Raw genomic sequence first — 16451 nt, forward strand, 5'->3', positions numbered from 1 at the left:
TGGCCAAACTGATTGAACCCAATTGATTTTAGATGATGTCTGGATTTTTTTGTCATTTACACACCAAACCAGGTCAACCACCCGGTGATCCCACTGATTACTAAGCAATCACCATTGTCGTGGCTAAGCCAAACCTAATCATCTGGAAAACAGCTGATTTGGTTTTTGTGTAACCTCAACTACCCTTGTGAAATGCAAAGAATGGAACGACTCTGCTAAATACAAACCTTAATAAAATCTAAGCGGTCCTCTCTCCACTTCCAGCTCTCAGGTTCAGTTCAGTGACATTTTATTCGGTTTACTGATGTCTCACATGTGCAAGCCAGTAAAGTTCACAATTGTTACTCCATACAGCTGTGGTTTACAGCTTTTCTTCACACACAAGCTGGCACCACAGCAAAATGATTAACTTTTATATGCTTCTAACACATGGACCAGACTGTCAGAAGCTAGTCTTGTATTCTAAAGAGAAAAATACAGTTTCTATTAATATGACCCAAATTCCTGGGGAAAAAGTGTTAAACTGCGATCCATCTCTAAGTAGAGAGATTATAATTATAATGGTTTTGTTTCTAATTCATTTGATTTGCAGTGCCTGGAGTTATCTTTTAGTAAGGAAAGGAAGGAGGAGCGTTAAAATGACCTGAAAGCCCCATTATAAAGAGATTTTATAGTGGGATAAATTAATAAACTGTAAATGGCCTTGAGACTTTTTCTCCAATATGAGCTATGAAATAAAAGCAAAGAACCTTTCATCTTAAATGGGAACATATTTCTTTTCTATGAATGAGAAGGATGCTGGCTGAGAGAAGCAGAACTTACTTTTCTTGCATTTTTTGACCACTTGAAAAAAAAATCACAGCTGCCACATTTGTTATACTTGACAGGATCATTAAAGAAATAAAACAAAATGTCTCTAAATTGAACTGCCACTTTAGAATAAAATGTACATTCGCTGTCACATTTAGGAGCTATGAAAGAACTATTAAAATGTGTTGAGGAAAGATAGTGGATCTGATTCACAATAGATACTAACGTTCCCAGTATTAGAGCCATTATCGCAACTCATTATTGAGCTCAGGTTTTTCTTCTCAAGAACATAGCATCAACAGGGTCCCTTGAACTAAGAAAGGAACTTTTGGGAATGGATTTAAAACCCACATGACAAGGTTGCCCTGGAAAAGGAAGTCAGGGAGAAAATTCTCTGATCAGCATTGCCTCAGCGGGTCCCACTTGACTCCTGACCCTCAAGATGCTTTCCACAAAAAGCAGTTTCTTGGTTTTGGAAGCCCTGTATATAAGAGGCATCTCTTGGTATTTCTGCAATAAAGATATGTATTGGATTTTCGCAATCAGTATTCCCCACACTTTTTGACCCCGGGACTCTCTTATTCACCTCACACCTCTTCACATCCCACAAACCTTGTGCTTCATGAAACACATTTTGGGAAACACTGCTCTCACTACTGACAATATGGGAATATTTCTATCTCTGCCAACAGTCAAGAGAAATTTTTAAAAGCTTGTACTGGAACTTGGCAAATCCAGAAGAGCGATTTCTCTCATACACAGGAAAACAGTCTAATGTCAAATCTGGACACAATAAAATATTGTTTTATGAAGAGAGAAGACTTCATTTTCTTTGGGAGGATCAGCAAAAAGGGCTCTTTGTCATCTCTGCACTTCTCTTTAAAAGCAGGAATGAGGCACTTCTGTGGCCAGGACAGCGATTCATCAGAGCGACAGCTATTCAATATGGTAGCTACGGAACACATGGAATGTGGCCAGTCCAAATTAAGATATGCCATAAGTGTAAAATACCTACCAGATTTTGAGAACATAGTACAACAAAAAAAGTAAAATATTGCACTGGTAAGATTTATATTGATTACATGTTAAATGATACTATTTTTGATATATTGAGTAAAGATACATTATTAAAATTATTTCACCTTTACTTGTGCTATAGACTGAATGTTTATGTCCCTCCCCATTCATATGTTAAATCATAACCCCCAATGTGATGGTACACACATGCACCCAGAGCCTCCCGGGGTGACCGTGTTTCTGAGCAGGGAGGTGGGGCCTTTGAGAGGTTATGAGGGGATTCATGAAGGCAGAGCCCTCAGGAATGGATCAGTGCCCTCACAAAGGAGGCCCCAGAGAGCTCCCTTGACCCTTCCATCATATGAGGACACAGTAGAAAGGCTCTGTGAACCAGGAAATGGGCTCTCATCAGTCACTAAATGTGCTGGCACCTTGAGCCTTGGATTTTCCAGCCTCCAGAACTGTAAGAAATAAATTTCTGTTATAAGCCACCCAGTCTATGGTATTTTGTTATGGCAGCCTGAACAGACTAAGACAACCTGTTTCTTTTCACATTTTAAAATGTGATAATAGAACATTTTACATTACACTGGACAGCATGGTTCTCAGACCAACACACAAAAGAGGGCCCAGTGAAAGCTTTCAAATTCCAGACTGAAGGTTTGGGCTAGAGATTATTAGGGATTTGTCTGTTTAACCTTAAGGTTCCATCCCATTGGGGGAGGTTTTTCATGCAAACCCCTCAAGGTGCAGATGGGAAGCTGGTTCAGAGAATTAAATCTGAGGGATACAAAGTAGCAATCTATATCTAAGTCTCCCGACTTAACGGTCCAGGGCTCCTCACCCCACCACAGGTGATGGGGTAGAAGAAACTGAAGGTTGACTTTTAAAAAGGAAAGAAACACTTAAGGTGCTTATGTTTAAACACAAAGAAAACAGCACTTGGAAAATGCAAACTCAAAACCTAAAAGCATTCAGGGATAAGGGGGAAAAAACTAGAATTACAAGGGATGCTCTCTGCCCACCACCACCATACTACACAGGCATTTTGTCTTCTGCAAGGCTTTTGACTGAAAACCATTCACAAAGGGAGAGGTAAGAAGGTATAAAGTTCTCCAGGGGCTGTCCAGCTGTTGCCAGGAAGCTCTGCCTCCTCCTCCAGCCTGTCAAAAGGCAGAGGAGGATGCTGCCCCTCACGGAACCTCACAGAGGCAGCAGAGGTTCGGGCAGTCAGGTAAGGGATGGCCACACATCACCCACAGCCCCCAGGACGGTCACATTTCTGAGAAAATACATGAATCTCACGCTTCCTGGCACAGTCTATACTTTAATCCCATGTGTGCTGTTTGCTTCTGGGACAGCCCCCTCCCACCCACTCCAGCCGGAAGCGGGCTAGCAATCTATTTTAGATGCCAGATGTAACCGCAATTACACCTGCACTTCTCTGGTACCTGAGTCCAAACAGGGCTTCACACTTGTTCTTCTAGATTCAGATTATGGAATTCTAAGTGGAGTTCTTCTCTGAATTTCACAACTTGTGAACATAGATGTCTGATGACGGTGGGCTTCCAACAGACACCACAAATCACAGGGTGGTCCAGTATTTCTGACATGCTTCTAGTGCTCTCAGGACTACCAGGAAATTCTGGTCATAAATTGCACACCCTGCCTGAACAGACAGACTCTACTAAGCACCTCCTATGTGCCAGGGGCTTCGCTAGGAGTTGGAAAGAGGAGCTAACTAAATAGATAAAATCCTATCCTCACGGAATTTACATTCCAGTGGTGCAAGGAATTGGACCCAACCCAAAACTTCCTGGAGGAGGTGAGGCTAGGGCTGAGTTCTGGAGATTAAAGAAAAAAAAAAAGGATTCAGAGGCAGGAGAGGGGGAAGGATGGAAGGTGTGATATTGAGTGTGGGGGTGGGGGACAGACACAATTCCAGAAAGCGGAACACACGTGGGCAACGGTGTGGAGCTGTGAAGTACTGTGAACAGTCCCGACTACGTGTTCTCTATATACATAAAGCAGAAGGCACCCTCTCTGTTCTCATGGGGCTAACAGTCTTCTCAGGTAGACAAGATGGTTACATGGGCAGAATTGCATAGCTGGGTAGACCAAGCACCGAACTAAAATTCTGATGACAGATTGTTGGAGATGAAGAGCCCATGTAATTAACATTCGCTGTTTCTGTCACTCGTGAGTGACTTGCCCTATTCAGTGCCACTTGCACTATTCCTGAGACAAAAATCTGACTCTCATCCGCTCCAGGCTGGTGCTGGGGTGAATCCCCAGCTAGTGATGGAAACTGCCAGCCTCTTAGGGTCACATGTACAGAAAGCTTTGTGGCTCTCTGCTGTGCCTGGAGCATGAAATCAGCCTACTGAGGCATCCCAGTTCATTGGGGATAAACAAGAAACATATCTGCCTTTTCCTATCATTTCCCTCATCCACACTGACCCACCTTTCTGTGAGGAGGGCAGTTCTCTTAACCATATTTCTGCCCTAGTTCACAGATCTTTTAGATATTTTCTATTATTAAAGATTACTTTTGGTTTTAAAGATACATCCTTATTTGTTTTTAACTTTTGATATCATACCAATTCAAAGCTCTTTTTCCCATTCTCCCTTTCCCTTCAGACTGCATTGATGGCTTTATGGCTTGGGGGAGTCTTCTCTTTTCTCCAGACTAGTTCATCTGGTCAGCAGAAGGGAGAAAGGAAAAGGGAGAGAACAGAGCTCTCCTTCCTTGACTGCGTGAGGCTGCAAACACTCTCGAGATGGCAGGTCACAGCTGGGGTTTTTGGGGAAAGGTGGTGGCGCCCACAGGTCCCACAGGTAGGGGGCTCATAACGAACAGCTCCCTCAGCTATTAGTGGTCTGTTATAGGTTGCATCGTATCCCCCCACCCAAATTCATATGTTCAAGTCCTAACCCCCAGTACCTCGGAATGTGACTGCATTTGGAGACAGGACCTCTAAAAGGTGATTAAAGTCAAATGGGTGAGCTCTAATCCAACATGACTGGTGTCCTCATAAAGAGAGGAGATTGGGACACACAATATACACACAGACCAAGGAATGACCATGTGAGAATACTGAAAAGGCAGCCAATCTACCAGCCCAGGAGAGAGGCGTCAGAAGAAATCAAACCTGCCAAAACTTTAATCTTGGACTTCTAGACTCCAGAACTGTGAGACAATAAACTTCTCTTGTTTAAGCCACTTTTTATTTGTGGTGCCTTGTTATGGCAGCCCTCGTAAATTAATACAGAGCCTTAAACTGGGAGTCAAGATCTGGATTTTAGCTTTAGTTGCTACCTTGCAGGAGTTACCAAGTTATTTAACAAACATTTATTGAGGACTTACTATGCACTGGGCATTGCTGTGGGTTCTGGGTATACCGTGGGGGCGGGGGGGGGGGAAGACTGATAAGGTCTCTGCTCTCAAGAAGCTTACAGTTTATCATTGGGGATGAGGGAAGGAGGTGATACATAGACAGAGAGGGTAATGTTAGATCCCAATGGAGATAGTTAAACAGGGTAATGTAACAGACTGAGTGTGGAGGTGTGGGGCCACTCTCCACTGGGTGGACAGAGAAGATCTCTCTTTGGAGATGATATCTGAGCAGGATCCTGGATCACAAGATGGAGACAGATCTGTAAAGATCTGGAGAAAGAATTTTCCAGGCAGACTGAGCAGCTGGTTGCAGAGTCAGGAAAAGGCTTGGAATATCTGAGTAACAGAAGGAAGTCAGAAAGTGAGGGGTAAAGTTCGGGACAGAGAGAAGGGCAGGGATTGATCATGTTTGTAGAAAAGGAAAGGAGTTCGGATTTTTTTTTTTTATATAGATATATTTATTTATTTTAGAGAGAGGGAGTGCATGAGCAGGAGGAGGGGGCAGAGGGAGAAAGAGAGGGGAAGCAAACTCTCTGCTGGGTGGGGAGCCCCACACGGAGCTCAATCTCAGGACCCTGTGATCACAACCTGAGCTAAAACCAAGAGCTGGACACTTAACCAAATGAACCACCCAGGCACCCCAGGAATTTTGAATTTTATTCTGGGTGTGATGAAGGGCCATCAGAGGCTTTAAGCAGGGGAGTGAGATGATCAGAGTTACATTTTTTAAAAGACTATAGTTTAGCTGTTAGGCTGTAAAAGGCAAGAGTAGAAATAGAATTTAGTCCAGAGGTTCAGGTGAGAGGAGCTGTAGATGCATCACCCCGCTCTCTGCTTTCTTTCGTCTTCACATGGCACTCTCCCTGTGTGTGTCTCTATGTCCAAATTTTCCTTTTTTATGAGGGCAGCAGTCATATTGGATTAGGGCCCACCTTGATGACTTCATTTTACCTTGCTTACCTCTGTAAAGACCTTATTTCTAAATAAAGTCACATTCTGAAGTATTGGGGCTTAGGACTCCAACATAGCTTTTCAGTGGTGGTGGGGGGTGGGGGGGAACACAACTGAGCATGTAACAAGGAGTCAAAAAGATGGAAGACACTATGTTGATGAGAATGATCACATTAAGAGGGATAAACAGATGATGCAGAAGAGAAGAGGAATCACTTCATGATCAAAGTCCTTGTGAAAGTGAACGGGGAAGGAATCGAGAAGGCAGGTGCAGAGCTGGCCTGTAATGAGGGCCGCCAGCACAGTCCCGTCATTTAGAAGGAAGACAGAGATGGGAGCAGATACAGGTGGTTGGGTAGATTTGGTTCATCCATCATGTATTCAGTAAGCATAAACTGAATGGCTATTATATGCCAGGTAGGATACAGTAATGGACAAACCAGACAAAAATCCCTGCCATCTTGGAACTCGCATTATGGTGGAGGAAGGCAGACAACAAACAAGATAAATAACTGTATATGGTATATAAGGTAGTGATAAGTGCTAAAGAGAAAAATAAAACAGGAAATGGGAATATAAAATATTGAGTAGGTTGACATTTTAACAGGAAAAGCAGATTTTGATAAAAGACCTAAAGAAAATGAAGAAGCTAGCTATGGGTATGTCTTGGGGGAAAATATTCCAGATAGAGGGACTAGCAAGCACAGGGACACCTACATGAAACCTCCAGCTAACATCACACTTAATGGTGAAAGACTCAGTGCTATCCCCCCAAGATCAGGAACAAAGGAAGGATGTCTACCTTCTTACCACTTCTATTCAACATTATACTGGAAGTTCTAGCCAGTGAAATAAGGCAAGAAGAAGAAATAAAAAGCATAAGAATGGAAAGAAAAATAAATGTTCTTACTTATAGACAACAATGACTGTCTATGGTAGAAAATCCCTAGGAATCAAAAAAGCAAAAACAAAACTCCTACTGAGTTTAGCAAGGTTGTGGGAGGTAAGATCAATCTGCAAAAATCAATGGTATTTCTGTATGCTAGCTGGACAACTGAAAACAAACAAACAAAAAATGTATACTAGCCCCAAAAGTTGAAATACTTAGGTATAAATCTAACAAAACATGTGCAGGATCTATATGCAAAACAAAATACAGATGACCCTTGAACAACACACGGTTTGGGGTGCCAAACCCCTCCACGATCAAAAATCCACAAATAACTCTTGACTCCCCCAAAACTTACCTAGAATAAGCTACTGTTGACTGGAAGCCTTACTGAATAACATAAACAGTTGATTAACACATATTTTGTATGTTATATATATTATATACTATATTCTTAACAATCAAGTAAGCTAGAAAAAAAGAAAATGTTACTAAGAAAATCATAAGGAAAATACATTTACAGTACTGTACTATATTTATCAAAAAAGTCTGCATATAAGTGGACCCACCCAGTTCAAATGAACTATGTTATTCAAGGGCCAACTGTACTGATTAAGAAATCAAATAAGATCCACAAGTAGACATACTGTGTTTGTGGATTGAAAGACTCGACATAATGAAGATGTCAATTCTTCCCAGACTGGTCTATAGATTTCATGCAATTCCAATCAAAATCATAGCAGGATTTTGTATAGATATAGACAAACTACTTTTAAAATTTATATGGAAAGGCAAAGGAACTGAAATAGCCAAAACAATTTTGAAAGAGAAGAATAAAGCTGGAGGAATCGCACTACCTGTTTTAAGACTTACTATAAAGCTACAATAGTAAAGACAGTGTGGTATTGGTGAAGAATTAAATACACAGATCAATGAAACAGACCCACAGAAATATAACCATTGATTTTTGACAAATGCTAAAGCAATTCAATGAAGAAAAGACAACCATTTCAACAGTTTTTGAGCAACTGGACCTACTTATGGGAAAAAAAATGAACCTCAACCTCAGACCTCATAGAAAATTAACTCAAAATGGATGCTAGATCTAAATGCAGAATGCAGAAATATTTACTGAGCATCTACTCATACATGGCTCCACACACATGGGGTGCACCCTGGTTCTCAGTCAGTCCTTGACACCCCCACACAAGTTTTCCTTTCTCACCCTACAATTGTTCTCTCCAGGAGCCTGTCCTGCCCACTCACAGTGTTTCAGATTGGCATCAGAAGCCCACCCTTGGCTCAGTAGACTGCCATCATTTATCCACCTTGCTTCCTTCTCTCTGCCCTGAGTCCTTTCCTCATATCCTAGTCACTTAATTTTCCCACTGCCTTCCTCTCCTTTCCAGTGCTATAGACCCTGGCTTAGAATGCCTCATTACTCCTAGACTGCTCAATTTTTTTCTACTCTCCATTAAAACAAACAAACAAACAAACAAAACCACAAAAAAAGAGAAAAAACTCTTCCGGGGTGCCGGGGTGGGTGGCTCAGTCGGTTAAGCGTGGCCTTTGGCTCAGGTCATGATCCCAGCGTCCTGGGATCGAGCCCCGTGTGTGGGGCTCCCTACTCAGCTGGGAGCCTGCTTCTCCCTCTCCCTCTCCTGCCGCTCTCTCCCCTTGCTCATGTTCTCTCTCAAATAAATAAAATCTTAAAAAAATAATAATAAATTTTAAAAAACTCTTCCAAGAAGTCTTTACAACTAAAAGAAGTTTCATCCCATACTGACACATATTTCCATGACTTTTCTATTTTTACTTATACAGACACCATGCTTATACTGTCCTCATTTACTGACTTACATGCCTATTCAGAATTTACACTATTTTGTGCATACTTTATACATTTAGAATACACACTGTCTGTCCCTGACTATTCGAATTGGGATTTTCTTTTATTCCTTCTAGAAAGCACCTATGCACAACACGACATCTAGATAGAGCCTAAATATATAATTACCTACTGACTGAAATACACTCTCAAATTAAACAGAAGCAGGTCTCTGCTTGAGGAACTCACCCCTCGGGGCTTCCTGAGAGGGTTGGCTCATTAGAGCTGCTGTTTCAGGAGGAGGGAAGCACTGTCCATGTCCGTGACCCTGGAACCTTGTCATTTAGAGTCAGCTCATCCTGCTAGACCCATTTTCTGAACTGCTAGTAGGGAGGAGAAACCGTTAAGTGGAAAATGAAAACTCTCAGAGACAGTTACCAAAAGGCATCCTCTTAAGAGCTGAATGCTGAATTTGGGGAGTGACAGATTCAGGAAAAAGCAACATCAAGCATTTCAGCAGTGATGGTGTTGGTACTTTACAGATGAAACGAGGGGGCTCATCTTGCCCCTCCCCGAGCCAAGTAAGAAGCAGAACCAATGGAAGTCAAGATAAAGTGAATTTACTGTTGATTTTCACTTCAAAGAAATTCCAAGGGAACTACCTGGGAGAGCTTGGGCAGTAGAAAAGAGAGCCAAACTCAGTTCTAGATTCTGAAGCAAAGCTAGACTTGGAGGCTCATAGAATATTCCCTCTGGCACTGCTCTTGTTTTTTCTAGTTTCTTCCAAGTTCCGAACTCCTTTAAAACCCCAAACCCTTACCTGGAAGTCAGAATTCACAGTTCAAAGACAGAAATGGATTTTTCAAGTTCCTTTTGAAACGTCTTCTCTTTCTTTCCTTGAGCCTTTTGAACTTTTCTCTAGTTTATTAGTAGCAAGTGGAACGTCCCCCAAACAAGAAAATATGTGATGAAACCTTGTTATAACATCTTTCCTTTTAATGTTTTTCTACCTAGATCATGCAGTATGAAAAGTCCCAGCTGAAGATTTAGAAAGCAATGTTGTTGCCACATCAAATTTTCACCCATGAAATCTCCAGAGAACTTCCTATCAATAGAAGAAAATTACAAAGAAAATTTCACCACCTCCGAAGTGGCCCATCTAGAGGCAAGAGAGCGGCCCCATAAGTCTGAGCTGCCTCTGAGCTCCTGATGGCCAGTGAGTACCCTGGAGTGGGAGCAGGCAGCTGCCTGCCAGAAAGGGGCTGCTGCTAAGGGAGCTAGAGAAATTTGGGAGAAACCCTATCTCCCGATGATCCTGCGCCTCCTGACTTCAAACCCCACGTTTTTTAACCTTTTCGGTATTTGGGGATGTACAACATGAACAGGAAGTTGGGTACAGGAAATAGGAAAATGTCAACTGGATTACTCTCTCTGATTTTATATTATGGTTTCACACAGAGACACACAGAGGTTAATCCTCTCAACCTCATTAAGAGATTAGACCAAGAACCAATACTTCTGTTTTATAAACACTAATGAAGGGATTGTTACCTGCCCAGCCCCCAGAGAGGAGGCTGATTTAAACAAACAGGAATGTCAGCCAGGAGCTCTCTGATGCCTGCCTTTGAAAGCCAAGGGCTGCAACAGTCTAGCTACCAGGAAACCTCAACTTAAGGGAACAGGAAATCTTAGATAAAGAAAGTTTCTCTTTGCATTTTAAGATCTCCTATCTTTTGGAAAACAAAAGTGCTATTGTGAAATAGAATGCATGCCCAGAAAAGTTTGCAAAACATGTACAGCATAACAGATATTATAACACATAACCATCATGAGGACCACAAGCGAGAGCAGTGCCAATATCCCATAGAGTTCTCTTCTCTCAAAACTGAGGAGTCCAACAATGGACCTCTTTTCAAAGTCTGGGACTAACAGCCTCCTAAGCTTCTCAACTTTGATTTTTTTCCTTCCTCTCTGTAGTTCATCTCCTAAAGAAGTTTGTAAAGTAACTACCCATATCTATGCTCATTGAACTAGTGACCCATTTAATTTTAATAAAACAAGAACTTAAGGGTTCAAAACAGTAAAAAATAAAAATAAAAACAACGAAGAAAATGGTTTCTCATGCACTGAAAATATCGGCGTACTCTTTTTAAAATGCCAGGATGTGAGGGACCTTGCTTCCAGCGAGAATGCTGAGATGTACAACCCACATCTGCTTTCATAAGAGACATGTGCTGGAACGAGTATTTACAATTTCAGTAAAAATAGCACGAACTATTTCTGTCCAGTAAGGTTTTCCCACCCTCAAAGGCTGTAACATACTAATACCAAAAAATATAGAATATGGATGTTTTAAAACTTAGAATCTTAATTAATATTCTGACCGTCAACATTGGATGCACAATCTCTTAAGAACTGATATTTGAGGGCAAATATCATCATAAGGATGTAAATTCTAGACAGAGAAGTGAAGGTAAAGGAAAGTTCCCGTTGCTTTAGGGCAAAGCCATTTTATCTTTATCTCCTCTTTGCTGCCTACACGGTGTCTTATTATTAGAAGCTGTTCTATAAATGTTGATTGAAGGCATTTTTATATGAATAATTTCAGAAAAAGAAAATAGAATCATGCTTATTAGTTTTGATGTGTTTTTGTGGCTTCTAAATTATACTCAAAATGTGGAGAAAATAAAGCTTAGGATTTCAAAAGAAATTATTATATACCATATCAACTCAGGATTACAAGGAAGCTTGTTAGGAAAATATGTTTGTTTCCAGTCTTCTTTTCCACTTTTGTTTCCTCCAGGAGGTATGGAATGCAGTTTGAAGGCAAGATTCACAGAGTTACAAGTCAGGAGGAAAGCTCTTTCAGGGAAAAGCAAAAAGCAAAAAGCAAAAAAAAAAAAAAAAAAAAAAAACAGCAGAGGCTATCTCTTTGTTCATGTTCCTCCCCATTTAGGCAGTCAACGGCAAACACAAGGCTTGCTGCAGAGTCTGACTTCTTGCATCACGCCACCTAGTGGCCCAGGCTGCGAAATTGTTTTCATTTTGCCAACAGCTGAAAAATTGGAAATTCCAACGTTGTGAACAGATCTGACAAATCGTTACTTATATTTATGAGAGGGTATAAATGCCGACTGACAAGTCATTTGGGTAGATTTCACTTCAAAGAGTACACATTAGGGGTATTAATAATGGGTGTATCTTTGCCCCTGCACATAAGTTTCCTGATAAGACCTAAGTGTCTGGTGAGGGAGCCCTGTTCACATCTGGCCACTCTGAAACAAATATTTAAAATTTCAGCAAAAACAAAACAAACTACTTCTGTCCAACAAAATTCTCCCACCTTCAAAGGCTGTAATACGTTAAAACCAAAAATAGATGTTTTAAAATTTAGAAGCTTGATTAATATTCTGACCTTCAATGTAGGATGCGCAATGTCTTTAGAACCAAGGTTTGAGGGTAAATATCTTCATAAAGAGATAATGAATCAAATCCTGGCTCTGCCCAAGGGAGGTCTGGAAAGAAAGGTGGAGGCAGCTTTCTCATGGGCACCCTACTATTTTTGTTTAAAGGAGCATGTTTGAAGAAAGTTAAGAACTGGTTTCAACTTTCTTCCCAAGTTAAGATGAAGCAAAGGTTGTAGACTGTGGCTTTTTTCTTAGCCAAGTTTTTCATTTCTCTGCATGTTGCTAAAAATCAGACCTGGCAGCCACTCCCTTTTAGCATACAAAGGCCCCAAACTAGACATGGGTGCCAATGATTTCAAGAGGGACGTGGGAAGAAAGAAAAGGAAATAATGAACAATGACGAAGAGGCTTCTCCTCCAGTTTTCATAAAAGCATACCCACAACTGTTTCCAGACAGACCCTCAGCACATAACGCCCTCGAGAGAAAAGTTGTGAGAAGACCTAGTGGGCTGCCTGGCCAAAGGCAGCAGATCCCAGGTTGACCAAATGGGAATCTATTTGGTAAAACAGCAAAGACAGGGAAGTTCTGTTCTTTGGCCCTAGTTTTCTAATTCTTATCATAAGAACTGACAGTGCAGCTAAACAGAAGCCATTAAGCAAAAGGTGGCTGTGAGAGGGCAAAGGCCCGGCATGCAGGCCATGATGGACCTATTCTAAGTTGGTTAGGAGAGTGGGGGGTGGGGCACTGACTGGGTAGTGAGTTGGACCAGGTGACCTCTGAGGACCCCATGACTGGATGATCTTTGGATTCCCCACATTCCCTTCACTTAGAATCATATGTGAACAGAAATAATCTTCCCCAAAAAATTCTAGGTAAACTGAGACCACCACCCTAGAGTGCTTAGCATGAATTAATGATAACTTATGGTTTTATAAATGGAAGAATGGAAAGAGGCAAGCAGAGAAAATGAGAAGTCTAAGAGTTAATGTTATAAAAAGTGTGTGTGTGTGTGTGTGTGTGTGTGTGTGTGTACACAGTGTATATACACTGATGATATGCAATTAAATTGCAAAAGAAACAATCACTTTCCTTTTCTTGTAGTTGGATAGACCTGTACCCCTGCTTAAAGTTCCAAATGGTAGTAGTGTAGCCCTGGCAGTATTTAGACACTAACAAGGAAACTCCAGCAGTGCTTGTGGAAGCATCAGGCCCAGGGAGGTCAGGGGGCTCCATGTACCTGTTTTGGTCAAAGGAATCGAGAAGAGCTGCTGCAGAAGCTTGTTTTCTGAAGTTCTCAGGACCACAACCACATCAGCAGGGAGAGTGTCTCTGTTTTTCTCAAGAACCCCAGAAGCATCGTATAATACCTGCAACATGAACAGCAAATAGCAAACTAGCTGATAACATCCATTGCTGGCAACACTGGCAAGCTGTCTGAGGTCAGTCATTCATCGATCTATGTCGAGACTTTATCTTGACACAGCCATGCCTCTAAATCCAGACCATGAGATAAGGAGGAAAAAACTGTAATTTTTGACAGGCCAATTTATCTTAAATTCTTGTTCAGGTGCTCTTTGAAGAAAAGAAGCGTATCAAAGATATATCATGTGAGAATAACTATGAAAACAAATTGGGCACTATATATTGGTCACTATGCATAAAGCACCTGTCCTATACGGTAAATGCTATTAACTATCTCCATTATACTGGTGGGCAGAAACTTAGTGAGAAACTGAATGATATTCTCACGGTGACAAATCTCCCAAGTGGCAGGCAGGCTTCCAAACCCAGGCAGTTTGGGCTCCCTATTCATAACCACCGTACTGTCGTTGCTCCCCAAGGTACTCATGGCACATGAGTGATGGCTCAGGGATGCGGAGCCATTTTCAGTTCTCACAACAGAAGGGATCTAGGTCAGAGAAATTTTAAGGAACTCTCCAGAGAAAGAATGAATTCAGGAAAGGACACTGAGCCCAGAAAGTAAACAATCCTTTTTCCCCCCTTAAAATCAAGAAAGGAGAAGAGAGAGAAAGGGAAGATGGGTGAATAGGAAATCGGTGTGGAGGGACAGAGAGACAGAACGGGAGGGGCAAGGAAGAGGAGCGGAATGGGGGCGGGGCTCAGGACAGATGCGGGAATCCCAGATGTGGAAGACATTAAGACACGGTCAGACATCAGTGCTGAGGTGAATGAAGTATTTAAGGGTAAAAATTGGGTTGCAATTTCTAACAAAGACCCAAAATAGATACTATGCACTCCGTGCAGAGAAAAATAATCCTCTTTACTTATACTAGAATTGCCCTTCAACTAACCTCCAGTCAGGCAAAATTAATTTCAATACCATGATATGAATATAAAAAATACTTTCAATAAATCTTAAATCAACAAAATAATCCCAAATGCCTTTTGTTGAACTCCTACCCTTTTTTTGGACCCAGGTCCTCAGCAGACCCCACCAGAAACAATTAGCCATAATCCCAATGACTCCTTTGTGAGTAACTCGAGCAATGAGTTGTTGGCTGCAGAACCAGAGAGTTTCCTAAATTTGTCACCACTCTGCTTCAGGAACTTGAAATGAGACTGAGGCATAAGTTATGAAAGGTGGAAATTTCAGTTAGTGTTATAAAAGCTTAAAATCTGGATGATGAAGTGAATTTTTTCCCCTTTTTATCTAGACATTTTTGGTGTCCTGTAGACACATATAGTTAAAGTGCTAAAAACCGAGCCCCACTGTGATACTAACCCTCCCCTGTTACCTACACATTTCCAAATGACTTCAGAATGTGCACATTCACGGCTAACCACTGTGAGCGCTATACTGTTTTCCCTCTGGATAGCTGTCACTTCTAGGCCAAAGCTCAGGTGAGCAGCAGATGGCTACACTGCAGCCACCCCAGCAAGAAATGGCTTTTTTGCTACGGGTGACTTTCTGTAAGCAGCACCACTGAGAAAGTTTGGGAATTACGATTAGGTGTTCACAGAGAATTAAAAGGAGAAGGAAATCTGCAAGCCATTTTGTGAGCAGCACAGACAGGGTAATATGGACACCTACACTTGTCAGATTCAGGTTTACTGACACACACTTGCCTTACCTTCCCAGCATAGTGCAGAATGCCAAAGCACAGCTCCACTCCTTTAGGCCTCCAGAAGTATTTGTTTCGCAGATTATCTTCAAATTTATCTGTGTGGATTGTCATGTTTAAAAGTTACAATGAGAACTGCTGACTCCTTCAAACAAAGAGGTGCTCCTTGAGCCAGGAGTGACCCAGAATAAGGGATATTGAGGGCAGCCTGATGTTATCATTATAGGTACAAAGATGGAGAAAAATGCCCCGTTGACATGAGCTTACAATCAAGTTTTGTTTAGTTGTTTCATGTTGTCTTTAGTGTTAGGCTATGCCCTAAGATCTCTCGTTCTACGAACTCCTAGCTTGGACACTGATGACACCAGAACTCTGGCCAATTAGCTTTAGAACCGTGAAGATATCCCATGGAAGGCAAACAACCCTGGTATAAACTTATTGTGGCAACTTCTGATGACTTTATAGGTAAAAGGAAACTGCCAAGAGTGACAATTTCAACTCCTAGAAGGGAATCTCTCCCACCAATCAATTTCCTATCTGGGGAAAAGGCTTGAAACTTTCTGTTCCTCCCTCAATAACAATTTTTGCTATTGTTGTAACTGAGGGCCTACTCTGTGTGAAGAACCGCGCTAAGTACTAAACGGATGCCAAGATTGGGGCTTTGTTGCCCTAAATATCCCACAATCTAAGTGAGGGATGAGATCATGTGCAACACTGAAGATCAGAGAAGGTCAAGAGGAACAGGGATAGAGTGCAGAGGGCCTTTAACGTCAGGAGGAGGTGTCTTATTGGCATCCTATAGACAACAGCAACCTAATGAAAAGGTGGCTTTAAAAAGACTAAATTGGCTGGGATGTTTAGGGTAGAGGGGATAGGTATGAACCTAGGAGCCAGGAGACCAGGAGGGTCTTCTATACAAACTTGGACTAGACGTAGATGGGGTCCAGGCAAAGATAGGAGAGAAGGGTATGAAAAGGAGGGGAAGCAAGTGCTGGTTATAGGAAATAAGGGAGAAGAAGGTACAAAAATGATATCGGCAACACGAGGAAAGTGAGGACGGCTTGGTGA

At 41.6% G+C, this 16451-nt stretch overlaps 1 protein-coding gene across 2 annotated transcripts in view; it reads right to left on the minus strand.

Annotated features, from left to right (window-relative positions):
* The window catches only part of MYO3B (myosin IIIB), a 382159-nt gene that overhangs the window by 182445 nt on the left and 183263 nt on the right, over positions 1 to 16451 (minus strand). For both annotated transcript variants that reach the window (XM_088022122.1, XM_088022121.1), the window contains exons 20-21: positions 15393 to 15481; positions 13538 to 13667 (exon numbers count right to left, since the gene is read on the minus strand). In XM_088022122.1, coding sequence (XP_087878248.1) covers positions 13538 to 13667; positions 15393 to 15481 — 219 coding nt within the window. The remainder of the gene's footprint in view (positions 1 to 13537; positions 13668 to 15392; positions 15482 to 16451) is intronic.

The sequence above is a fragment of the Eumetopias jubatus genome, unplaced genomic scaffold (genome assembly GCF_037043125.1).
Source record: "Eumetopias jubatus isolate StellerSeaLion01/CBP00866 unplaced genomic scaffold, mEumJub1_p1.0 scaffold_3, whole genome shotgun sequence".
Lineage (NCBI taxonomy): Eukaryota > Metazoa > Chordata > Mammalia > Carnivora > Otariidae > Eumetopias > Eumetopias jubatus.